This window comes from Stegostoma tigrinum, chromosome 17 (assembly GCF_030684315.1).
Source record: "Stegostoma tigrinum isolate sSteTig4 chromosome 17, sSteTig4.hap1, whole genome shotgun sequence".
Taxonomy (NCBI): domain Eukaryota; kingdom Metazoa; phylum Chordata; class Chondrichthyes; order Orectolobiformes; family Stegostomatidae; genus Stegostoma; species Stegostoma tigrinum.
In genome coordinates, this window is record NC_081370.1 from 4,645,033 (window position 1) to 4,672,605 (window position 27,573).

Here is a 27,573-nt window from a genome sequence, read left to right on the forward strand (position 1 = left end):
ATACATACTTGAGAATGAAGCTACATGAGTTTACACCTCTTGTTCGTTGCCTTCCCAACTGACAAAGAGCCAGCCTGGGAGATCAGGATTTAGACAGCTCAGTTTGATAATTGTTGCATGGGCTCTTTCATTTCAATACCTCTATCTTTGTCAATTTCACTTTCACTTTGAGCTTTGGTCTACTTGATTTCTTGACTGACTTCGTGGCTGAGGTAATCTCAGCCTTTTTATCAGCCATTGTTGATGAGAGTACATCCAGAGTATATTTTGTGCCTTTGACACGCTAGTGCACTTCCTAAGTGGAATTCAAAATGGAGGAGTACTGATTCATTGGCTGAGAGAGGAAAGTACATGGTAAACAGTGAGAGGTTTCATTGTCCTTCTTTGTCCTGATGCCCTGAGAAATCTTGGAGGCTGAGTTGTAGTTGAGGGCTCCTGGGATCGCTCTCTTCAGACTGCAGACCACTATACCACAATCTTAGGCAGGTCTGTTGTGCCAGTGGGAAAGGACATGGTGGCTCAGTGGTTAGCACAGCTGCCTCACCGTGCCAGTTCAATCCCACCCTCAGGCAACTGTCTGTGTGGAGTTTGCACATTCTGTCCATGTCTGTGTGGGTTCCCACCGGTTGCTCCGGTTTCCTCCCACAATCCAAAGATGTGCAGGTTAGGTGGATTGGCCGAGCTAAATTGCCTGTAGCGTTCAGTGATGTGTAGATTAGGAAGATAGTTCTGGTTGGGATTCTCTGAGTGTCGGTGTGGACTTGTTGGGCTGAAGGGCCTGTTTCCACACTGTAGGGATTCTACGCTAATAAAAAGGATGTGCAAGCTAGGTGAATTAGCTGTGGGAAATGTAGGGTTACAGGCGTAGGCTATGGGGGTGAGTCTGGTTGGGATGTTCTTCAGTGTGGGCTCGATGGGCTGAATGTCCTGTTTCCCCACTGTAGGGATCCTGGATAAAAGCAAAATACTGTGAATGTTGGAGATCTGATATAAAAAGTGAAAATGACAGAGTGACTGAGTAGGTCTAGCAGGATTTGTTGAAAGAAAAACAGAGATAACATTTCAAGTCCAATGTGACCCTTCTTTGGATCTCAATTATCATAGAGGAGTGCAGGAGATACGCAGCAAATCCTACCTTGCACACAATGGAAGGCTGTTGTTTGACAACACTTGGGACTGGTCCCCCAAATGTTTACATAGGTTCACATATATTAGAGGAGGGCTTTTCAAAGTTGATGGTGTAGCACTGTGTTTATCATTTTGCCTGGCTCATAGCCAAGTGATAAGACCTCTTTTGTTTTTATTTGGCTTTATGGCAGAAATTTCATACAACTGAGAGGCTAGATATGCCATTTCAGGGGACATTTAAGAGAACACTATATTGCTTTTGGTCTGGAGTTGTATACTGTAAGGGCAACACATTTCTCCCCCTTCAGGACATTAATGAACCAGTTGGATTGTGACATTAATCCTGTAATCTCATAGTTATTATTAGAAAGTGTGGCTTTTTATTCAGATTTAGTATATGAATTTAAGTTGCTATACCCCACTAATGCAGTGTGTTGAAAATCAAACCCTGCTATTCTCAGAATAGTCACAAAGATTAAAGATTTTTAAAATTATACAGAATTCCACAATTTACCTAATTTTTAGACCGAGGTTGACTGAAAGCCCAGACCAGGTTTCTGCACTTAACAAGTATTACTATTTATTACAGGTAAATAGGCTTTAGCTGCAGGTAAATATTTATGTACCATCAGTGTATAAATCTTCAAATTAAATCGCTTACCACCTTATAAACTGCCCTTCACATAAAACACACAATGACACACATACACATGAGCTCACACATGGCACTTGAACATGCACACACTTACATGCAAACCCACATGTACATATACACATGCACACACATAAAGAGACAAAATTAAAGCATGGGTGTTGTAGGCAGAGGGAAATCGGGGAGAACAGTTCAGTGGTCTCTCTTCACAAAATCTACTGAGATGGTTCATGTGCTGATCAGGACTTGCTTCTTGATCAGCTTCTCTGGATGCTTTCACTAGTTTGCAGGTCACAACTTACAGCAATTGATGAAGGGAAAATGAACTGGCTTCCTCAGGCTTAGATTGTTTATTTTACTGCAGAGGACAAAGGGGGCTCCTAGACTGGTGGTGATCTGATGGGCCCTCGCTCTTTTGTTCACATCCCAAAGCTGTTCTGGTGCCTGAGAACTAATCATTAGAGTGGTGCCATCAATACCTATTCATAGTCTCCAAAACAATCAGCAACTTATTGCCAGTTGAATCTCAATTTGTACACACCCCTCAGTTCTAGCTCATCTGCAAACTACATTTCAACTACTGCTTGAAGAGGCAGCTGTGTAAATGATGCTTACAATGAGCGTCAGATTATTTGCTTTTAAAAATCTGTAGCAATCTTCAGCAATCCTTTGTTTTTAAAACAATTCTTTTCCCATTCCAGTCCATTCAAAATAGAGAGAAATAGTCAATGGTGTTTACAAAATTCTAACAATTGCTTCTAAAATATTGGTAAGGAGAATACCCCTGATCTTTATAAAATAATGTGCTGGGGTCTTTTAAATCAACCTGAGAGAATAGACAGAAGCTCAGCTTGAAGTCTCGTTAGAGAGACACCATCTCTGTCTAGCTGTCACACCCTCAGTACTGCATTGGATTAGGTGCTCAAATCTCTAGATTGAGACTTGGTACCACAACTTTCCAAATAGAGTTGAGAGTCATACCAAGAGAGGCATGGCTAACATCTGACTTGCTAACTGAATATTAAAGAAATTTTAATGATTGTCTTTACTTAGACAATCCCGTGAGGAGCAAAGGAACAACTTGCAGTTATATAATGTCCGCAAGAACTCCAAAGTGCTTCATAGCTAGTGGATCTTTGAGGCAGTGAGAGTTATTATTTAGGTGATTGAGTAAGGAATCCAAGAATAGATCCAGATGTCAGAGATTTTCCTAAGAATCTAACCACAATGCAACAATTGTAAATTATTACAAACTCTACGGAAAATGGAAACGCCCTGGGGAAAATTGATGAACAGAGAGATCTGGGTGTTCAGGTCCATTGTACCTTGAAGGTGACAACGCAGGTCGATAGTGTGGCCAAGAAGACATACGGCATGCTTTCATTCATTGGACGGGTTATTGAGTACAAGAGTTGGCAGATCATGTTACAGTTGTATAGGACTTTGGTTCGACCACATTTGGAGTATTGCGTACAGTTCTGGTCACCACATTACTGAAAGGATGTGGATGCTTTGGAGAGGGTGCAAAGCAGGTTCACCAGGATGTTGCCTGGTATGAAGGGTGCTAGCTATGAAGAGAGGTTGAGTAGATTAGGATTATTTGCATTTGAAAAACGGGGGTTTGAGGGGGGACCTGATTGATGTCTACAAAATCATGAGAAGTATAGACAGGGTGGATAGAATGAAGCTTTTTCCCAGAGTGGGGGACTCAGTTACTAGGGGTCATGATTTCAAGGTGAGAAGGGAAAAGTTTAAAGGAGATATGCGTGGAAAGTTCTTTACACAGAGGGTGGTGGGTGCCTGGAACGCATTGCCAGTGGAGGTGGTAGAGGCGGGCACAATAGCGTCATTTAAGATGCATCTAGACAGATACATGAATGGGCAGGAAGCAGAGGGATATAGATGCTTGGAAAATAGGTGACAGGTTTAGATAGAGAATCTGGATCGGCGCAGGCTTGGAGGGCCAAAGGGGCCTGTTCCTGTGCTGTAAATTTCCTTGTTCTTTGTTCTTTAAATCCAACAGACATCCCATTAGAATAAATAAATCATGTTCATTTTGAGGCTGGGTTATCATCAAAAGTCCATTCTCATTAATAACTGGATGCTGTGTAGGAGTGTTATCATTCTATGTATTATTGTTATAGCATATGACTGTGTTTTGGAATATCTAAGAGTTAAGGCCCACTATGATTATACTTTCTCTCCTATGTCAGCTCAAATTGCGGCAGCTTTGCAAACGAATTAAAGAGGATACCATGAGAAAGCATAAAAAGATTAAAGTTGACTTGAGCAAGAAACTCAGGAAGAAGAGTTTAACCAATGAGATTGGTTCATCAGCATATTATAACCCGAATGAAAGTTTATGCCAGACACTTGAATATGTTGTCGCCACTATGTCTGACCTGGAGGTGATGATGACTGACATGATAAACAGCATCGAGGAGCACCCTAATACAGACAGAATGCTAGAGAAGGACGCCACAACGTCCAGGAAAGAATCTGACATTAGAAACATGCCACACAAGCCCAAATCTTTATCATCTGTATTAGAGGAAGTCAGGTAATCCAACAGCATGAACATATTTCTGATGGTAGACCTGTTAAAAGATATTGATTTTACAGGTCAGAAACACGTTGTTTGGCCAAACTGGTAAATGCAGATAATCATGCTTCATAGAAGCCACTTCCACTTCACCTATTTCAACATTTTAAAACTATTTTCCAATGCACTTGAAAATGTGCTTGTCTCATTTCCCCTCAAATACTTCTACGCTATTACCTTAACTACTCCTGTGCTATTCGATTCCATATTCTGGGTGGCTGGGTATCTCCTGAATTCCTATTGGATTAATTAGTCACTATCTTAAATTTATGACTACAAATTTTGAATTGCCCTAGAAGCAGAAATACCTTCTCTACTTTTACCCGTTTATAACTTAAGGGTCAGTGTTGGCATTCTGTCTTTGAGAGAGTGAGGAGCCCCAGTTTTTTCAGTCTTTCGTGTGAGTTGCAGCATAGCAATTCTGGTACCATGCTTTGTGCATCCTCCCTCCATTTTATAAATTGCTATATCATTTTCATAATGTGAAGACTGGAACTGTGTACATTCTACTGTTGTGGACTAACCAATGTAATTCCTAACTTTAACATAACTCCTTTTGCTTTATTGTTCTATTCCGCAATTGACAAAGTAGAGCAGATCTTAGAGTTATCAGGGAAATTAGAAATTAAGTGTTCTTTTATTTTTCATATAAAAATTTACACTATTGACATTTACCAAATGGCTGCCTTTACCCTCAAATAACCTGAATCATCTTCCACCTCAATAATGAGCTGATTACAGGAAGGCTGCTAGTAACATATTAGGCATTCTGGTTATTTTGCGTTCAGCTGCTAAATTGCAAACAGTCCTTCCATTTCTCTTGAGCTGACTAACTTTGTGATGAAGAAATGCGATGTGCAGGGAATTACTCTGGTAAGTTACAGCAGTAAATCAAGTCCAAACAGAAACCCTGAGAGTTAGAGAGGTCCGCAATATTCCAGCAACAACCATGCAAGTGTGGAGCAGGTTTGTTGTAACAAACAAACTCAAAGTGATTTGCAGGAGCATAATCAGCATAATCTGACAAAGCTTGACATTATTTTAAAGGGGACCTGTGGAGAAATGACCAAAATCTTGTAAAAACGTGTCTTAAAGGAGAGAGGCACAGAAACTGAGAGGTTTGTGGAAAGGACTTTAGAGCTCACAGAGATGGAGACTGAGAATTAGTTAGTTTTAGAGTAGTTTTACAGCTCACTCCTCACAGCAGGCAAAATATTTCCAGAGCAAGTCACCCTCTTTAAGGAGAATGGACTTGAATTTTTGTATCGTTTTTGGTGGAGGATCTCAGTGATGATCAATGGAACCCCTTTTTGTTACTTGGTTTTGGCAGCATCCATAACTCAACTGCAGGACAAGATACTTTTAACTCTCTCCCAGTGGGCCTTTCTGTGCACCGATGTGAAATTGACCCTTTTTCCACAACAGTTCCACCTTTCTACCAGGTAAGGATCCCAAGTGATATGAGCTTGGAGCAAGCTCAACCAGTGGATTCAAAACCAGAACAATTCAATGCTAAATTATCCATATCATCCCTGCAGTGTTGAAACAGGCCCTTCGGCCCAACATGTCCACACCTTAGAGCATCCCACCCAGACCCATTCTCCAATAACCCACCTAATCTACACATCCCTGAACACCATGGGCAATTTAACATGGCCAATCCACCTAGCCTGCACATCTTTGGACTGTGGGAGGAAACCAGAGCACCTGGAGGAAATCCATGCAGACAATGTGCAAACTCCACACAGACAGTCGCCCGAGGGTGGAATTGAACCCAAGCCCCTGGTGCTGTTAAGCAGCAGTGCTAACCACTGAGCCACCGTGCCGCCCAATGATAAATTGAGTGGTCAAATGCTGGTAAGGGGAAACACTAGACAGGTTGCACCAAAGTGGGGGTGGGGAATGTTCTTCTGACCTTAGGGAAAAAGCACATTGTTGAGATTGGAGGATACTCGGTACTACATCAGTGCTTTCCTGTCCCCTGAGTGTGATCATTACTCATATCCAAGCTGGTGTTGTTTTCCGTTGTGAGTTAATTAGACACTGAAAATGTTCGTTGTGCCAATAAAAACATATGCATGGTTAAGTTATATGCATCAGGTGGTTTTATTTTAATATGCACTTCTCATCCTGTTGCCACCGATGTCGCATCTATTCAGTTATTAATAGAACGATTGAATCATATCCCCTAGTAAACTGATACATGTCTCAGCTGGTAAATTGTTAATGTCTCATGTAGCTGCTTAGTAAACACTTGCCCTATTGAGAGGGTTTACTTCAGGCAATAGCTTTTGGAGGGTCAAAGCAAATGGAAGACATTTTACTGGGTATTGGCATCCAAAGCTGGTGCCTCTTAAAACCCGTGGCCATTTCTGCATGTTCTGTCAGCACATTTCTAGCCTGACACTTGATAGTTTTCACCACTCGAGACCTGAAAGCAGAGAACATTAATGAAATGTTAGAAAATGCCTGAGATCATCAAACAGCATTGATATGTTACCATCACCACCCTGAACCAGGCCAGCCTCCCATTAAATTGTACAATGACATTTTTTTTCTCGTGTAATTCTTCTGTTCACACTATCATTAATGCTCCTTCTGCTCACGAACCCTGCCAACCAACCTGGATAACATTGAAGACAGCTTGTGTCACCTGACCCTAACTTTGTAGGTTAGCATCTTTGAGGCAGATCTCGAATATTCAGCCTGGGGCAATGCCTGTGATAAAGAAGCGGTACACATATACATGGGCGCCGCTTTAATACTTCCACTGCTACAGATTGAATGTTTTCCCCAGATCTTATGACCCTTTTGGAAAGTATAGGCTTGCTTAATTACTCTGCAAACTTCATCTTTGCAACTTTATTTCTCCTTTGACAGAAGGGTGGCCTTGTGAGGCTGATCCTTTTTAGCAGACTCTCTCGGTCAGCTCTGCCAAAGAGATAGAACAGGATATTCTTCAGCGCTATGCAATCTATTGATCCCTTCAGTTCAATAATGTAAGCAGGTTCTCATCCCAACTATATGGGGGAGCAGCAGCTCTTCAGGAGCCACTGATTTAATAAGATGCACAAATTAGATCGTGGGTCTGACTTCTTGTGCGTATATTTCTTGGAGCTTCTTCTCTTGAAGGGGTCATTGTTTTTCCTTCTGACTCACCAATTTGATACCAGCATTGCTGGTATTACTTGCGTTGCAGTTTCCCATGTGTCCTTATACAATGGTGCTGGATATAATTGCTCCATCAGTGGAGGGGCCCACTAAGATCAGTGCTGAGGCCTTACACGTTTACAATACGTATTAACGAGTTTGATGAAGGAACCAAAGCCCGTTTGTCAAATTTACAGATGGGAGATCTTTTCGTAGGACGGTAAATGCCTCAATAAGATATTCTGTTATTCTCCCAGACTCTAAGTGCAGGCCCAACCTCTCTGATCTTCCCTTTTAAGGCAATGCCTCCCTTCCATGTCCCAGCTGTGTGAACCTCCTTTGAAATACTTCTAACACATTTATATTCTTCCCGCAATTAGAAAACCCAAAGTTGTATAGAATATGCCAGATTCAGTCTCAGCAAAGTACTTGACAACTGTGATAAAAATTTGCTACTTTTGTATTCCCATTCCCCTTGCAATAAACATCAATATTTCATTCGATTTCTTAGTTACTCGCTGACCTTGCAAACAAACTTTCTGTGATCCATGTACCAGGAGAACTGATCCTCTGATGCTGCCTGGCCTGCTGTGTCCCTGCAGCTCCACACTGTTTTATCTCTGACTCCAGCATCGAAAGTTCTTACTATCTCTAGGTTGGAAACTAAGTTGAGAAGGGGACGTGAGGTGCCTGCAGAGGGATATAGATGGTATAAGTGAATGAACTGAAATCTGAGAGATGGAACAATATGTCTCAAAATGTGAACATCTCTATTTTGGCTGAAAGAATAAAAAGGCAGGACATTATTTAAATGGAGAGAGATGGCAGAACCCTGAGGTGCAAAAGGACTTAATTCTCCTGGTACATGGATCACAGAACGTTAGTTTGCAGAGACAGCGAGTAACTAAGAAATCGAATGGAATATTGATGTTTATTTTGATTGTGAGAGAATAAGAGATGATCTTATTGAGACACTTACCATCCTGTGAAAACTTGATTGAACGCTGAAGGGATTTTTCCCTGAGTGGGAGAGGGCTAGAAGTAGAGAATGTTTGAAGATAAGCGGTCTTGCTTTTAGATGGAGACAAGGAGAATGTTTTTTTCTTTCGGATGTTGTGTGCCTTCGCAACCCAATTCTCTGGAAAGTGGTGGAGACAGATTATTGAATGTTTTTAAGGCAGAGGTTGTTAGATCCTTGACAAACAAAGGAATCCAAGGGTTTGGGTGGCATGATGGCTCAGTGGTTCACACTGCTGCCTCACAGCGGCAGGGACCTGCATTCGGTTCTAGCTTCAAGTGACTGTCTGTGTGGAGATTGCACATTCTCCCCATGTCTGCATAGGTCTCCCGTGGGTGTTCCTCCCACAGTCTAAAGATGTGGAGGTCAGGTGGACTGGCCATGCTAAATTTCCCTGTAGCGTCCAGGGGTGTGTAGGCTAGGTGGGTTCGCCATGGGAAATGCTGGGTTACAGGGGTAGGGCAGTGGTTTGGGCTGGGATGCTCTGCAGAGGGTCAGTGTGAACATGAATGGCCTGCTTCCACACTGTAGGGAATCTGTGAGGTTGGAAAGTAGAGTTGAGGCTGCAATCAGATCAGTTATGATCTTATTGAAAGGCAGAGCTTGGGTGGGTACTGAATGTCCTACTACTGCTCCTAATTTGTGCACTCATATGTAATTTAAAGTCAGTGAAGAGGGCTTCAACTACTGGCTGGAGAATTGGTGTGAGCTTCACATTTCTGTCATTGGAAGTAGCTTACCATAATTAAATATCATGCACTTAACTGGCAAGCATTATGCCTTCCTTGGAACTTACCTGGGTAGAAATTCCATGCCACCCCCAGTCTCTGACAGCTGCCAGCTAATCAGAGGCCAGCAACTCTCTATTGCCTGTTGATACCACTGGGGACAATGGCAGCTACGGGTACTGCACCCACCTGAGGCATAAAACCTTCAAACCATAGCTCATAGGTGCGTGAGAGACTGGGTCTTGTGGGAGGGGATTTTGGTGGAATGAAAAAGCACGGGTGTGTCTCACTGGGCCAAACACCTCCCCATCCCAGTCCCGATTCCCAATGCAGGGTCCCTCGATTGAGCACTGAATGCCTTTCGATGAGAAACCCTCACCCCCTGCATTAGTGCCCAGAAGTAGACCTGACAGGGTTGAGTTAGCAGTAATCCTGCATGATAGCCCTTTGGTTGGATAGCAGCAGCAGCTGGATGGGGCCCCGAGGAAGGCATTAATTGCACACTTAGGGACCTCAATGTGTACCAAGGCAGAAAGGCCATCCACAAGCCTTGCCAGTCCAGAATTAATTGAGCCGACAGGATCCCCACTCCGCACCCTCTTGCCCAATTAAATGCCTCCACGCTTCAAAATTCGCCTCAAAACCTTCAACTACAAGACGGCACAGGTTCAAGGTGAGAAGTGGAGAAGAGCAGGGAAAACCTTTCACACAGGAGGTGGTGGGTTCCTAGAATGTACTGCCACGGGAGGTGTTGGAAGCAGCAGTGTTAGCAACGTTTAAGGCCTACCTTGATAGACACATGAACTGGAGGTGAACAGAGGGATAGAAACCACGAGTGGGAAGTACGTAGTGGGATTAGAATTGGGGCAGCCTTTGTGTCCTGAAAGGGCCTGTCCCCTTGCTGTGTTGTACTGTAAAATGCATCAGCAGGAGGCATTAAATTCCATTCAATGTTTCAATGTATTCTGATGGAGGGGTCCAGCATTGGGAGTGGAGCCTGGGGGAAAGAGGGTTGGCTCGGTGATAGACATCCCATGCACTTTCTGTTTACCCCCAATCTGTTCTGTACGAAGAAAACCTCTCACAAATGTGCAATACACGACCATTTGCCAGCCCCGTATGTGATCAGTGTGTGTCTCAAATGCAAGCCTGGATTTCACTATGATTGTTACAGTTGACTCAGAAAGTCTGACTGAGTGTGAGATGTTGGAGGACAAGCCCTTCTGTTCAGCAGATCAGTCTTCAGAGAAGCTGAAGTCAAACTTGCTGCTCTTAAAAACCTTTTGTTTTGCCAAAGAATTTTTAACGTTGTTTGTCTGTCAGCTGAAGGCATTGTCCTACACCACATTCCTACATCACAGCTGCACTTTGGTCATCATTTGTTTTTTTTCCCAAATTTCCCAATACTTCCTTTTCTTCAGAATTGTAAACTCCAACATTTAAGGCCAAAGGACATTTTCTGAAAAGTCGAACATTTTGATGTAAATCATTAGTCTTTTGAATCAAACATAAACCAATGCAGAAAACAAAAGATGGGTCATTATCAAAAAGGAAACGTTTCCATCTAATGTCTTGTTCAATGTCAGTATCATAAGAACGAAGGAACACCTTTTTTTTGGGAGCAAAAAAGTACATTAATGTGAAAACTAGGCAATATTCAACAAAATAACATGTTTTACCGAGAAATATTAACAGATTCCTGAGGTCAATGATCCAGTAGGGATTGCACTGAACTGGAAAGACAGAAGTCAATTCAGCTGGAATTCTCATTGAATGTAAAATAGAGATTTGTACAAACTGCCTCCTCCTTTAGGTCTGGATCCAAAAAATATTAGGCATTTTAACTTTACCAACTTATCTTCAAAATGAGCACGCCATGAGGCTTATGAATTTTTTGTTAAGCTCTCATTGTGTAACATAAACAATTCGAGGAAAGTGAATAGAAGCTATCTGAACTTTAACAGCATTTGAAACTAACGCTGATCTGATCACCAGTTTTTAGAATCTGTCTCACCTTCTGTAGATGGTCAGTGTGTGTACAGCTCTACTTCTCCAAAGGTGTGGAAAAAAACATTTCTGGGCAGGTTGTTTAGGAAAATACCCACTTTATCTTACAGCTTTAAGAACTGAAGAACTGGTGAATTTTTAGCTTCATTCTTAACATTTTGCTAGAGATCATAACAGAGAGCAAAATGATTTTGCAGTCATATTCATACCATGACGCCAAAAGCTAACACTCAGTTCTATCATGCTGTTCAATTCTATGATTTTTCCTAATGCAGTCTCATCTGTCAACAATACCACATTGGGTAAGGACAGGAAGCAGAGTAAAGTGAATTTATTTGTTTACATTATAATTGCATTTATCACTGCAAGATCCTATTTAATAACAGCTGATGCTGTGAATCTCAGTCTGGACTTCACCCAATGCATTTCTTCCAAGAGGAAGCTTCCTCCATAGTTGACGTTTTGTCTGAATTTACTTACAAATCTGTCATAACATTATTTAGTTCAAAAGGTTATGGAATTTTGGGAGTGAGGGATTTACCAATGCAACTGAAATGTGCTTACATTTCCTCATGTTATTGGTTCAAAGTCCTGGATCATCCTTCCTAACATTATTGTAGGTCTATCGACACCAGAATGAAATGACTCAAGAGAGCAGCTCACCATCACCTTCACAAGTACACCTAGGGATGGGCAATAATTGCTGGCTTAGCCAGGGATAGCCATGAATTAATTCTTTAACAAACTCTTTACATTTATTCATGAAACTTTCAGGCCAAGATGTACCCCCAGCTCTTGCGCAAGTGTCCACATGCTTGTTCAGGTGATTCTCAACATTGAGAGTTCATTAAATACAACAGCAGAGAAAGGCACTTTGCTGGTTCCTCCTCGTACTATAAGCGTTTCTCAGAAAAATCGCCCTTGCTGAAGCTTTTTCTCTGGAATTTCTGTTTGTATTTACTGTATTGTTTGGCACAAATATGAGAGACATAAAAAGATGGAAGTTTCCTTTCTTTGGTTCAAAGACAGTGGGCATAATTGTTTAGGCCTGAATTGAACGCACCTCTCTAATTGTCAATGGGAATGTAGTGGTGATTAATATTCCCTATAGTTTTTTGGCTCTGCACAGATCTCTGAATTCCATGCGCAGTAGTAGTTTCCAGAAGCAGAAGTTGTTTATCAGCGTGCCAAGCAATATGCATGGAAATTTTGAGTGCTGCAATGGTGAGCTACTTCCTTGCTGAGCTGCAGTCCTGTCCACTTACAGTGTTGTTAGGAAGGGAGTTCCAGGACTTTCACCTGGTATGTGTGAAGAACTGATGATATATTACTCCAAGTGAAGATGGTGAGTCACTTGAAGGGGAACTTGCAAGTGAAGACAATGGTTCATCAGAGTAAGTTAGCAAGAGTGGAACCACAAGTAGCAGGGAAGAACAATGGAAAGGCAATTGAAGTAGGTTAGTTAGAGGTATTGCTATGACCAAAACTGTGGCTCCACGAAGTTATATGCATTCCTACTGCCAGGGTCAAGGATATCACAGATAACAAAGTGTGGAGCTGGATGAACACAGCAGGCCAAGCAGCATCTCAGGAGCACAAAAGCTGACATTTCGGGCCTAGACCCTTCATCAGAGAGAATCATCAGAGCTCTCTGATGAAGGGTCTAGGCCCGAAACGTCAGCTTTTGTGCTCCTGAGATGCTGCTTGGCCTGCTGTGTTCATCCAGCTCCACACTTTGTTATCTTGGATTCTCCAGCATCTGCAGTGCCCATTATCAAGGATATCACAGAGCAGCTGCAAGACTTTCTTCTGGGGAGGGTGAAAAGCCAAAAGTTGTTGTCGACATTGGTACCAATGACTTAGATTTGAAGGGGATAAGGTCCTGAAAATGGAACTGAGAGAGCTAGGCAACAGACCAAAAAATGGGACATTTAAGGCAGTCATCTCAGGATACTTCTCAGTGCCACATAATAATGGAAACAATGAGTGAATGACCATGTGACTGGAAAAATAGTGCGTAGAGAGGGCTTCAGGTATCTGGGTATTGAGGAAATTCTGAGGAAGGGTCACTGGTCACTCTGTTTTCTCCCTTCACAGATGCTGCCAGACCTGTTGGGTTTTTCCAGCAACTTTGTTTTTGTTCCTGATTTACAGCATCCACAGTTCTTCCAGTTTTCATCTGGGTATTGAAATTGGTTCTGGTTTAAGAAGGATGGGTTACACATTATCAGGACTAGGACTAAAAACCTTGTAATATATTTGCTGTTTCGGGCCTAGATGAAGGGTCTAGGCCCGAAACGTCAGCTTTTGTGCTCCTGGGATGCTGCTTGGCCTGCTGTGTTCATCCAGCCTCACATTTTATTATCTTGGAATCTCCAGCATCTGCAGTTCCCATTATCTCTAATATATTTGCTACTACTTTTGGGAGGGGTAGGACCCCGAGGGGCAATTCATAAGAGTAAAAACAAAGCTGGTTGTGGGAAATAGAAAAGTAGTCATCGAGAGTGGAAAGCAGCAGAAATAAATCCTGGAATCGAATAAGCTGACATTGCAGAATAGTGTTGAAAAAGCAAAACAAAAGGCATTCTATCTCAATGTACCCAGCATTCGCAATCAGATAGGTGAGTTAATAGGACTGGCAGCAGTAAAAGAGTATGATTGAATTATCACCATGGAGACAGTTACAAGGTGACCAAGACCAGGAACTGAAAATCAGATAATGTTGAACATTTAGGAAAGATAGGGAGAAAGGAAAATTAGATGGGGTAGTGCTGATAACAAGGGAGGGGAACAATGTATTAGTGAGAGATCTAGTTACCTTTTGATGGCAGCAGCTAACCTTACCCTGTAGTTTCTGTGGACAGACTCAATGGAATGACTGTGGCACATCCCCAGGAATGACCTGAGCAGACAACCGTGGCTGCATAGTGCCCAGACCCCTGACAGGTGGTTGCATATCTTTCTCATAATGTTAACCCTACTCCTTGGACTGGTCACTCTGAAGCTGCAGGACCACCTGTGACCTATTCCCCTCAGCTGGTACCTGCCCCTGCACAAGAAGTGCCTTTGCTACAGCCTTTCACCGGTGTACCCTGCAATGCAAGTTTGTACTTCTGGAATGCCTTGACAGTGTATCAGGGAGGGGCCATGTTAGTCGTGGAGGACTGGCAAATGCTGGATGGTAATTTCAGTAGACTAGTGGTGTGCACGGTTCGTGCCCGTGGAGAATGCCTTCCAATGCAATTTGGTTATCCACAACATAGAAGTTATTCAGAGCACATGACAATCTAAACCTGCTGGGTATCAGCCATATTCTGAATAAGGGTCTAGGCCCAAAATGTCAGCTTTCCTGCTTCTCTGATGCTGCTTGACCTGCTGTGTTCATCCAGCTCTATACCTTGTTATCTCAGGTACCTGTTCTGATTTCCATGGTGAGTTTCCTTGACAGTGAGCTTGCCTTGTTAAATAGAATGCTGAATATTAATGAGCCACATTGTTCCATTAACAAGACTTTTAACAAGCAATAATCCCCCTTCATTGACAACTGGCCACTGCTTATAGAGAATCTCATGTCAACTGTCGCAACTGTCGAAAGCATAAAGAATCCAACGAGATGTTCCTGACATTGAGTCTGGCCTCATTGCAGTTCTTGTCCAGTTCTACCGCAAAAGTTGCCATAGCCATGTTGCTCAGAGCTTTGTACAATTCCACCCTACATTCTTATAAGGCAAAAATACCCAACAGGTTAAACAAGAGAGCCAAAGCTAACAAAGAAAGTTAAAGATATATTAGATCAAAGGAGTGGCTTTACAAAAATGCCAAACATTTTGCAAAGCTGAGGGTCGGGAGAATTTTAGACTGTATCAATGGAGGACCAAGAAATTGACAAAGAAAGTTGGAATAGAGTATGAGTGTCGAATAGAAAGGAAGAACAGATTATAAAGGCTTCTACAGGTATGTAAAAAAGAATAGATTAGGAAACACAAAAGTGGGTCTATTTCAGGCAGAGATAGGAGAGTTTAGAAAATGAAACTGCATAAACACATTGTATCTGCCTTCACAGAGGAAGATGCAAAATATCTACCTGAAGTAGAATCTAGTGGAACTGAAAGATTGACAAGTAGGGTTGGAGACAAGAATGGTTATGAAAGTTGATGAATTCCTTGCACCCTATAATCTTCACTGTATAGTGTTGAAAGAGATAACAGTTGCAACAGTGATGGTTGATCAGAATTCTATTAATTCTACACGTGCCTGCAGTTCGGAAGGTTTCTTATGTAACTCAGAAACAAAAGCAGACATTGCTGGGGAAACTAGGCAGTCTGGCAGAAAGCAGAGTTAACATTTCAGGTCCAGTGGTCATTCTTCAGAACTTCCTTTTTGCATAAATACATTCATTGTCTAAGAAATGATGGAGAGAGAAAATGGACTACTGCAGACTTGCTAGCCTGACATCAGTAATTGGAAAATAAATTATAAAGGATACTGGATATTTAGAAAAGAATTGTCTGATTGGACAGCGTCAGTATCATTTTATGAAGGGGAGATTGGTTTTGACAAAGCTGGTAGATTTTTTTTTAGAATATTACCAGCAGAATCAATTGGACAATTCACTCAGAAGACTTTTGATAAAGACCCACACAGGAAGTTTGTGAACAGAAGTGCTGTATGTGGGATTTTGTTTAATATATTTGTATAGCTTGAGGATTGGTAAATGAGCAGAAAGCAGGTAGGAACAAATGGGTCTGTGTAGTACAGGCCGAAGGGCTAAAATTTGTTGATGATATTTGACAGCTGGATAAGAAGATAGATTCTGTAGGATGGGCTATTTGGCTAAAATTGTTGATGATACTGGACGAGCTGCGTGACCTTGGATGAGTCTTGTTAACATTCCTTTATAGGCCAAAGATAGCACCTGCAACTTGCCTTTCTGCTGTGAGACAGCAAGAACTGCCGATGCTGGAGTCAGAGATAACACAGCGTGGAGCTGGAGGAACACAGCAGGCCAGGCAGCATCAGAGGAGCAGGAAAGTTGATGTTTCAGCCTGCTGTGTTCCTTCAGCTCCACGCTGTGTTATTTCTGTTGCTGTGTTTTGCCTTCTGTATCTGCTTTCTTTGTGCTGGCTGTTTGTCGCACTGTGTAAGAGAGAGAGAATTTTGCTCCAAATGGTGTGACTTCGCTCTCGCTCAGAATTGTGAACAGTGCCAGAAACAAGCCTCTAGACCAGCCATCAGTTGAGGGGACCCCTGACAGGCAGGAGGGATTGAGACTTGTTTCTTTTTCCCTTTTCTTTTCCATTTATTATTATCACTATCATCATTCCTATCACGTAAAAAACATTCATATTTAAACAAATTGCTGTGGTCTAGCCTTCTCTTAATTATATTTAGCTGAATCTGAAAGGAAATGCTTGGATACTGTTGTGATCCAAGACAGGGTCGTTCTTGGGTTGGCAGTCTGTGACCAATGGGATCCCTAAGAATCAGTGCTCAAGCCCTTGCTTTTCACAATTAATATTGATGATTGAACGTGGGGACTAGATGCAATATTTCCAAGTTTGCACAGAGTACAAAATTTAGTGGAAATATGAGACAACTCGGTGTGGAGCTGCAGGCCGGGCAGTATCCGAGGAGCAGGAAAGCTGATGTTTCAGGTCGGGACCCTTCTTCAGAAAACGTGAGTTGTGAGGAAGATGTAAAGAGGCTTCAAGAGGCTTTTGAAAGGCTGACTGAGCAACCCTTGTGCTGATTCATACTGTGGCAGAGGTGAGTTGGGTTCCCGGCAGCATCTGCATCCACGGCTGAGTCATGGAGACAGTGGTGAAGGTCAATTTGGAAAGTTGACGTTTCAGGTCAGGACCCTTCTTTAGAAATGGGGGAGGGGAAGGGGATTCTGAAATGAATAGGGAGATAGAGGGAGGTAGACAGAAAATGAATAAAGGAGAAGGTAGGTGGAGAGGAGACAGACAGGTAGAGAGATCCACTGAGGTCTTTCCGGAGGGAGGAGAGTGACTTCTTCAAGGTAGGTATCCTTAGAAGAAGCTTCGCAGTGGGGTTAAAATTGTTTCGGAGATCGTAGGAACTACAGATGCTGGAGAATCTGAGATAACAAGGTGTAGAGCTGGATGATGGTGAGTATATACTTTCTTTTAGCCACAGGGATCAGAATGGTACACATTACTCCAGATGCAGTCTCACCAGTGTTCTGTATAACTGGTGAATTTGTACTGGAATCTTCTTGTGATGTACTTTTTGCCTTCTGAATATCTTTTTGAACTTGCATGTTTGCTTTCAGTGACTTTATGAACACTCAGGTCCCTTATCAGTGCTTTCTAATCTTTCACCATTTACGAAATACACGAGACTGCCCATTTCTTAGATAAAATTGGATACTCACACTAATCAACTTGATATTCCATTTGCTGTGCATTTGATTTGATTCGATTTGATTTACTTATTTATTGTAACGTGTACTTTGCCATAAACTACAGTGAAAAGTGTTATACAGTGTCACCAATCTCCAGCACCATCTTAAAACACATAAAAAGAAACCAATACGTAAAACATAATGGCAGAAAAGTTAAAAAAAAGTGTTCAACTTTACAATCCTTCTTCCATCATAAGCCTGCTGGCTAGGCATGAGTCCCCATCGCTGTGCTGCTGAAACAAAAGTTGAGACTTTTTGGCACCAGCTTGCCTCCACCCATGTCCCCCTCACTATGAGCCCTCCCTGGACCTCGCCAATGCAAATGCCACCAATGTTGCTGGCTACCACGTTGGCCCAAACTCAACTCCATTCCAATTCAGGCCCACCTCACCATTGCAGCCGCTGCTGATTAACAGTCCAGCAATAATACCATTAGGCCTCCATACACAAAAGCTAAAAATATGCAAAGGTAGAAATTTCAGAAGTTGTAATGCTTTTATTGTGTTCCTGATTGTACTCAACCCTATATCTCAATTCTGAGCAAAAACTGAAAAAAACTGCAGATGCTGTAAATCAGGAACAAAAGCAGAAGTTGCTGGAAAAGCTCTGTGGGTCTGGCAGCGTCTGTGAAGAGAAATCAGAGTTAATGTTTCGGGTCCGGTGACCTTTCTTCTGAGGAAACCTCAATTCTGATAACCACCTTAGATCTAAGGCTCTTAACGTGACAAAAATCTATTAACCTCCACTTTGAATCCTTCAATTAACACTAGCATCAATAGCCTTTTGTGGGAGAAAGTTTCAAATTTACACCATCATTCTCCAAAGAAAGATGTTGTGATAACACCCCTGAACCATTGGTTCTAATTTAAAAGTTATGGTGCCTGGTCCTACTTGTCCATGAGAAGAAACATTTTCCCACAATCTACTCTATCAATTTCTCAATTCACCTTAAACTTCTCAATTCGATCAGTCCTTTAACTGTTTATAAACAAGTGAAGGCCTCGTCTGTGCACCCTATCCTCATAATAGCCCTTTAGCCCCGATATTATTCTACATCACTTCCTTCCAATGTGGATCTCCCTTTCCTTTATTAATTTATGGGTTTCCACCTTTTTTCTCAATGTTTTGGCATTTCTTTGTTTGGACAATCTACAAGGATCATGAAGCTGTTTTTCAACTCTGTCAGTCTTTATTTCTTAGCTCACAAGCTATCATATCTATTGTTCTTCTCTATGAGAGGCGTCAACATTCCTGGACCTTGACTACCTCACACATTGATGCCTACCTGAGTCCTACAAAAGACATTTACTGATAGCCTCTGACAAATGGTCTAGTTGCCTAAAATTCACGTGTATCTTACCTTAACAAGTGTTGATTGACCTGTATTTCTAGTCTATTCTTAGTTAAAATGATTAGGTTTGTTCTTTTTTCTGACAATTTTAATGACTCCTCCCCAGTAGAATGCATGTGAAAAGACTCGGGAAACTATTAAAACCTACCTAATCCTGCAGCTTATTTTGAATTTGGAGAAAGAGGTTTCAGGCTAGCCATTGGACAAGTTAGTGAGGTGTCTCGTAAAATAAATCCTTTAAATTCCTGTTGGCTGCAATCTTGTTCATGCACTGATAAACGAGTTTCGCATTGGTGTAAAGTATTGGGGCCAATTTCATAAAGCAATGTTCCTGTTGAGGACTTAAGTTAATGAGAAGGCAGATTGGACACAGGAAACAACTTTGTTCAGTTCACAGCCTTGTTTAGGTGTTCAGTTGTTAACCTCAAGAACTGTAAAACTGGGAAAAGCATGAAACAGGTGGGAAGGTTACAATATGTCAAGTTGGCTCTCAGGTGAGGCTTGGAGAGCATACCTTATAAGATCTAGCTTGGATTGGTTTATTTCCATTTTAGCGGGACTAGCTAAAATTGCAGCCTTATTTTGAGCACTTCCATTTAATGTGAATAGGGCCAAAGCTGAGCATTGACCATTCGGCCCCAACTCCTGATTCTCGGATGGACCAGCTAAGAATCTGTGTTGGCAAGCTATAGGGCATTTTATCCATTCCAACTAGACCTAATGTCAATTTACCATTTTCTTTGGCCTTTCCAGGAAGACGCTGGTAGATTTTAATTCAGAGTACCATCAGGACACTGTCCTTACAGAAGAGATGTTCAAGCAGACAGACAAAGTCAAAGAGAAGATAAGCAATTTACTACATCAGTGGGAACTTAGTCAAGAGCAAGAGTCCAGTTTGCACAAGATGCTTGGGGACTTCAGAACTGAAACAAATGATGTTTCCATCAGGTAAAGCAGGGAGACTTGTCACCTCATTCCTTACTGAATGTGTAACAGAAGACTTGTTCCCATATCTGAGTAGTGATGCGCATCCTCCAGTGTGGGAATATGAACTCTAAAGGATGTTTTTAACTGCTTCCTGCTCACTGTTTAGTGTGAAAGAGTTGCAGGAGCGCATGGTTCACATCATGTTCCTGATCCCTTCTTGACCCCACCATTAAACTTGCTTGAATTCAGCCTGAGGACCAGAGGCCAAATTTGAACAGGGGTGTCACCTAGTGGTCACATTATTGGGACGTACATGCCAGTTGAGTTGTGGGCCCAATTAAGACCCACTTTTCCTCCAACCCACCTGCTAACTGGAGTTTTTAAAAAGCTAAAATCAGCAAATTAAACATTCAAATGGGGATCAAAGCAGGTGCCCAACCTGAAGCCTGCCTCTTCCTTGCTGGAAGAATATAGTCAGACCCGGCACGTACATCCGAAGTCTCACACCCTTCAATGTAAATCAGGTACAGTGTGTAGGCCACACTTCTCACGACAACACTCTGGGCAAAATTTAATTCCACTCTCGGGAACAATCTAGGAGGCAGGGGGAGGTGGCTTGTACAATGTGAAGGTAACACAGAGATGGCGCTCCCCCAGTTATGTTGGGTGGGGAAGGTCAAGATTGACCTGACTGAAAGCCAATTGACCCCTTAATTGGCTAATCCAGCTACTGAGACTTCAGTGTGGTATTCCAAAAGGAGCTATCTCCAACAACGGCCACATCAAGTTACACTCAGGTCTTTAACTTTCACCTACTCAGGAAATCTCTCATCATACTACTCTGAAAAGACACATCACACACACCTTACTACAATATCCTGACTACGCATCTCTCACACCTCACTCTAATATTCTTACAATATATAGCTCCCACCCTTCACTGTAATACTGCAAGAACACATACGTCACACTCCTCACTGTAAGATTTTATGTGTACGCATCCTACTCCCCTGTGGGTTTTAACCTAATTTTGCATCCTAAGTGGATCATAAATCTTCAGAATTCTCATCTGTTGAGTGCATGGAGGCTGAGTCATTGAATATATAGTAGCGAGTTAGATTTTTGTTTGACAAGGGAGTATGGACAAGGGGTATGGGAGGGGCCAGCAGGAAATTGAAGTTAATGTCACAATCAGATCAGGCATGTTCTTATTCAATGGTGAAACAATGAGAGGGCAGCACTGAGTCCTGCCTTTCAGTGATACCTGAACAAGGAGGGAATGGCTTCCATTGGTGAAAGTCAATATTGACCTATGTGACTACCTGGAAGCCAACTGACCCCTTAATTGGCTAATCTACCTGCTGAGACTTCAGTGTTATGTTCCAAAACTACACATGTCTTCCATTCACATTCTACAAGCCACTTGTCCCTGCCTCCTAGATAACAAAGTGTGAAGCTGGATGAACATAGCAGGCCAAGCAGCATCTTAGGAGCACAAAAGCTGACGTTTCGGGCCTAGACCCTTCATCAGAGAGGGGAGAGGGAACTGGAATAAATAGGGAGAGAGGGGGAGGCAGACCGAAGATGGAGAGAAAAGAAGATAGGTAGAGAGGAGAGTATAGGTGGGGAGGTAGGGAGGGGATAGGTCAGTCCAGAGAAGATGGACAGGTCAAGGAGGCGGGATGAGGTGGTAGGTAGGAAATGGAGGTGCGGCTTAAGGTGGGAGGAAGGGATGGGTGAGAGGAAGAACAGGTTAGGGAAGCAGAGACAGGCTGGGCTGGTTTTGGGATGCAGTGGGGGGAGAAGACGAGCTGGGCTGGTTTTGGGATGCAGTAGGAGAAGGAGAGATTTTGAAGCTTGTGAAGTCCACATTGATACCACTGGGCTGCAGGGTTCCCAAGCGGAATATGAGTTGCTGTTCTTGCAACCTTCGGGTGGCATCATTGTGGCACTGCAGGAGGCCCATGATGGACATGTCATCTGAGGAATGGGAGGAGGAGTTGAAATGGTTCGCACTGGGAGGTGCAGTTGTTTGATGCGAACCGAGCGGAGGTGTTCTGCAAAGCGGTCCCCAAGCCTCCGCTTGGTTTCCCCAATGTAGAGGAAGCCACACCGGGTGCAATGGATACAATATACCACATTGGCAGATGTGCAGGTGAACATCTGCTTGATATGGAAGGTCATTCTGGGGCTTGGGATAGGGGTGAGGGAGGAGGTGTGGGGGCAAGTGTAGCACTTCCTGCAGTTGCAGGGGAAGGTGCCGGGTGTGGTGGGGTTGGAGGGGAGTGTGGAGCGGACAAGGGAGTCGCGGAGAGAGTGGTCTCTCCGGAAGGCAGACAAGGGTGGGGATGGAAAAATGGCTCTGGTGGTGGGGTCGGATTGTAGATGGCGGAAGTGCCGGAGGATGATATGTTGTATCCGGAGGTTGGTGGGGTGGTGTGTGAGAACGAGGGGGATCCTCTGGGGGCGGTTGTGGCGATGGCAGGGTGTGAGGGATGTGTTGCGGAAAATACGGGAGACGCGGTCAAGGGCGTTCTCGACCACTGCGGGGGGAAAGTAGCAGTCCTTGAAGAACGTGGACATCTGGGATGTGCGGGAGTGGAATGCCTCATCCTGGGAGCAGATGCGGCGGAGGCGGAGGAATTGGGAATAGGGGATGGAATTTTTGCAGGAGGGTGGGTGGGAGGAGGTGTATTCTAGGTAGCTATGGGAGTCGGTGGGCTTGAAATGGACATCAGTTTCTCGCTGGTTACCTGAGATGGAGACTGAGAGGACCAGAAAGGTGAGGGATGTGTTGGAGATGGCCCAGGTGAACTTGAGGTTGGGGTGGAAGGTGTTGGTGAAGTGGATGAACCTTACAGCGCAGTGCAGGCCCTTCGGCCCTCGATGTAGCGCCGACCTGTGAAATCAAGCTGAAGCCCATCTAACCTACACTATTCCATTATTATCTATATGTTTATCCATTGACTATTTAAGTGCCCTTAAAGTTGGTTGGTCTACTACTGTTGCAGGCAGGGCATTTCATGCCATTACTACTCTCTGAGTAAAGAACCTGCCTCTGGCATCCGTCCTATATCTATCACCCCTCAATTTAAAGCTATGTCCCCTCATGATAGCCATCACCATCCAAGGGAAAAGGTTCTCATTGTCCACCCTATATAATCTTCTGATCATCTTGTATGTCTCTATTTAGCCATCTCTTAACCTTCATCTCTCTAATGAAAACAGCCTCAAGTCCCTCAGCCTTTCTTCATAAGACCTTCCCTCCATACCAGGCAACATCCTGGTAAACCTTCTCTGCACCCTTTCCAATGCTTCCACATCCTTCCTATCATGAGGCGACCAGAACTGTACACAATACTCCAAGTGCGGCCGCACCAGAGATTTGTACAGCTGCAACATGACCTCATGGCTCTAAAACTCAATCCCTCTACCAGTAAAACCTAACACACCATATGCCTTCTTAACAACCCTATCAACCTGGTTGACAGCTTTCAGGGATTTATGCACATGGACACCAAGATCCCTCTGTTCATCCACACTACCAAGAATCTTACCGTTAGCACAGTACTCTGTATTCCTGTTACTCCTTCCAAAGTGAATAACCTCACACTTTTCCATGTTAAACTCCATTTGCCACCTCTCAGCCCAGCTCTGCAGCTTATCTATGTCCCTCTGTAACCTGCAACATTCTCCACCGACATTAGTGTCATCCACAAATTTGCTAACCCATCCTTCTGCTCCCTTATCCAGGTCACTTATAAAAATGACAAACAGCAGTGGCCCCAAAACAGGTCCTTGCCGTACAGCACGAGTAACTGAATTTCAGGATGAACATTTCCCATCAAGCACCACCCTCCGTCTTCTTCCAGCTAGCCAATTTCTGATCCAAAACGCTAAACCACCCTCAATCCCATGCCTCCGAATTTTCTGCAATAGCCTATCATGGGGAAACTTATCAAACGCTTTACTGAAATCCATATAGACCACATCAACCGCTTTACCCTCATCCACCTATTTAGTCACCTTCTCAAAAAACTCAATAAGGATTGTGAGGCACGACCTACCCTTCACAAAGCCATAGATAATGGGAACTGCAGATGCTGGAGAATCCAAGATAACAAAGTGTAGAGCTGGTTGAACACAGCAGGCCAAGCAGCATCTTAGGAACACAAAAGCTGATGTTTCGGGCCTAGACCCTTCATCAGAAAAGGGGGGTAGGGAGAGGATTCTGAAACAAATAGGGAGAGAGGGGGAGACGGATAGAGGAGAAGATAGGTGGAGAGGAGAGTAAGGGTCGGGGTGGTGGGGAGGTGGGGAGGGGATAGGTCAGTCCGGGGAGGACGGACAGGTCAAGGGGGCGGGATGAGGTTAGTAGGTAGGAAATGAAGGTGCGGCTTGAGGTTGGAGGAGGGGATACATGAGAGGAAGAACAGGTTAGGGAGGCAGGGACGAGCTGTGCTGGTTTTGGGATGCAGTGGGGGGAGGGGAGATTTTGAAGCGGTGAAATCTACATTGAAACCATTGGGCTGCAGCCTTCCCAAGCGGAATACGATTGCTGTTCTGCAACCTTCGGGTGGCATCATTGCGGCACTGCAGGAGGCCCAGGATGGACATGTCATCTAAGGAATGGGAGGGGGAGTTGAAATGGTTTGTGACTGGGAGGTGCAGTTGTTTACTGCGAACCAAGCGTAGGTGCTCTACAAAGCCTTCGCTTGGTTTCCCCAATGAAGAGGAGGCCACAATGGGTACAGCGGATGCAGTATACCACATTGGCGGATGTGCAGGTGAACATCTACTTGATGTGGAAAGTCATCTTGGGGCCTGGGATGGGGGTGAGGGAGGAGGTGTGGGGGCAGCTGTAACACTTCCGGCTGTTGCAGGGGCAAGTGCCGGGTGTGGTGGGGTTGGAGGGGAGTGTGGGACAGAAAGGGAGTCACAGAGAGAGTGGTCTCTCTGGAAGGTAGACATGGGTGGGGATGGAAAAATGTCTTTAGTGGTGGGTTCGGATTGTAGATGGCAGAAGTGTCGGAGGATGATGCGTTGTATCCGGAGGTTGGTGGGGTGGTATGTGAGGGCTAGGGGGATACTCTTTTAGCAGTTATTGCGGGGGCGGGTTGTGAGGGATGTGTTGCGGGAAATGCAGGAGACATGGTTAAGGGCGTTCTCAACCACTGCGGGGGTGATGTTGTGGTCCTTGAAGAACGAGGACATCTGGGATGTGCGGGAGTGGAATGCCTCATCGTGGGAGCAGATGCGGCGGAGGCGGAGGAATTGGGAATAGGGGCTGGAATTTTTGCAGGAAGGTGGGTGGGAGGAGGTGTATTCCAGGTAGCTGTGGGAGTCGGTGGGCTTGAAATGGACATCGGCTTGTAGGTGGTTGGCTGAGATGGAGACAGAAAGGTCCAGGAAAGTGAGGGATGTGTTGGAGATGGTCCAGGTGAACTTAAGGTTGGGTTGGAAGGTGAAACATCGCTCCGCCCACAACCTCCACAGCCAGCAACTCCAGAGGAGACAGTCACACTGAGCCCCGCTGAATTTTCACCATCCCCCCAGACATCCCCCTGACAGAAGACAAATGGTCAGTCCTCAGCAAGGGGCTCACCTTTGTCCCCCTCCACCCACACATCAACGAATACCAGTCGCGTTTGGACATCGAGCAGTTTTTCCGCTGCCTCCGCCTCCATACTTACTTCTTCAACCACGAACCTAACCCTCCCTCCACTGACCCCTTCACCTGACTCCAACACAAGTCCTCCTCCTGGACACCACCCCCAGGCCTCCTACCATCCCTCGACCTCTTCATCTCCAACTGACTTTGAGACATCAACCGCCTCAACCTCTCCACCCTTCTCACCCATTCCAGCCTCTCCCCTGCAGAACGGGCAGCCCTCCGCTCCCTCCACTCTAACCCCAACCTCACCATCAAACCCACAGACAAGGGAGGTGCAGTGGTAGTATGGCGCACTGACCTCTACATTGCTGAGGCCAGATGCCAACTCTCTGACACCTCACCCAACTTCCCCCCTGATCATGACCCCACCCCCGAGCACCAAACCATCATCTCCCAAATCATCCACGACCTCATCACCTCAGGTGACATCCCACCCACAGCCTTCAAACACATTGTTCCCTAACCCAGCACCGCCTGCTTCTATCTCCTTCCCAAAATCCACAAACCCGCCTGCCCAGGTCGACCAATTGTCTCCGTCTGCTCCTCGCCTACCGAACTCATCTCCACCTATCTGGACTCCATTTTCTCCCCCTTGGTCCAGGAACTCCCTACCTACGTCTGTGACACCACCCACGCCCTCCACCTCCTCCAGACCTTCCAATTCCCCAGTCCCATCACCTCATTTTCACCATGGACGTCCAGTCCCTATACACCTGCATTCCCCATGCAGATGGCCTAAAGGCCCTCCGCTTCTTCCTGTCCCACATGCCCGACCAGCCCCCATCCACAGACACCCTCATCCGCCTAGCCGAACTCGTCCTCACCCTCAACAACATCTCTTTCGATTCCTCCCACTTCCTACAGACAAAGGGGGTGGCCATGGGTACCCACATGGGCCCAAGCTATGCCTGTTACGTGGAACAGTCCCTCTTCCGCACCTACACAGGCCCCAAACCCCACCTCTTCCTCCGTTACATTGATGACTGTATCGGCGCAGCCTTGTGCTCCCAAGAGGAGTTCGAACAGTTCATCCACTTCACCAACACATTCCACCCCAACTTCAAATTCATCCGGACCATCTCCAGCACATCCCTCACCTTCCTGGGCTTCTCTGTCTCCATCTCAGGCAACCACCTATAAACCGATGTCCATTTCAAGCCCACCGACTCCAACAGCTACCTGGAATACACCTCCTCCCACCCACCTTCCTGCAAAAATTCCATCCCCTATTCCCAATTACTTTGCCTCCGCCGCATCTGCTCCCAGGATGAGGTATTCCACTTCCGTTCATCCCAGATGTCCTCGTTCTTCAAGGACCACAACTTCTCCCCTGCAGTGGTCGGGAACGCCCTTGACCGTGTCTCCGGCATTTCCCGTAACTCATCCCTCCCACCCCGCCCCTGCGACAACCGCCAAAAGAGAATCCCCCTGGTCCTCACATACCACCCCACCAACCTCCAGATACAACGCATCATCCTCCGACACTTCCGCCATTTACAATCTGACCCCACCACCCAAGACATTTTTCCATCCCCACCCTTGTCTGCTTTCCAGAGAGACCACTCTCTCCGTGACTCCCTTGTTCGCTCCACACTGCCCTCCAACCCCACCACACCCGGCACCTTCCCCTGCAACAGCAGGAAGTGCTACATTCGTCCCCACACCTCCTCCTTCACCCCCATCTCAGGCCCCAAAATGAGTTTCCACATCAAGCAGATGTTCACCTGCACATCCGCCAATGTGGTATACAGCATCTGCTGTACCCGGTGTGGCTTCTTCTACATTGGGGAAAACAAGTGGAGGCTTGGGGACCGCTTTGCAGAACACCTACATTCAGTTTGCAGTAAACAACTGCACCTCCCAGTCGCGAACCATTTCAACTCCCCTTCCCATTCCTTAGACAACATGT

The 27,573-nt window shown here is 44.6% G+C and overlaps 1 protein-coding gene across 1 annotated transcript in view; it reads left to right on the plus strand.

Annotated features, from left to right (window-relative positions):
- LOC125459170 (uncharacterized) overlaps positions 1-27,573 on the plus strand; it is an 83,022-nt gene that overhangs the window by 28,901 nt on the left and 26,548 nt on the right. The window contains exons 7-8 of the mRNA XM_048545206.2: positions 3,994-4,340; positions 19,817-20,011. Coding sequence (XP_048401163.2) covers positions 3,994-4,340; positions 19,817-20,011 — 542 coding nt within the window. The remainder of the gene's footprint in view (positions 1-3,993; positions 4,341-19,816; positions 20,012-27,573) is intronic.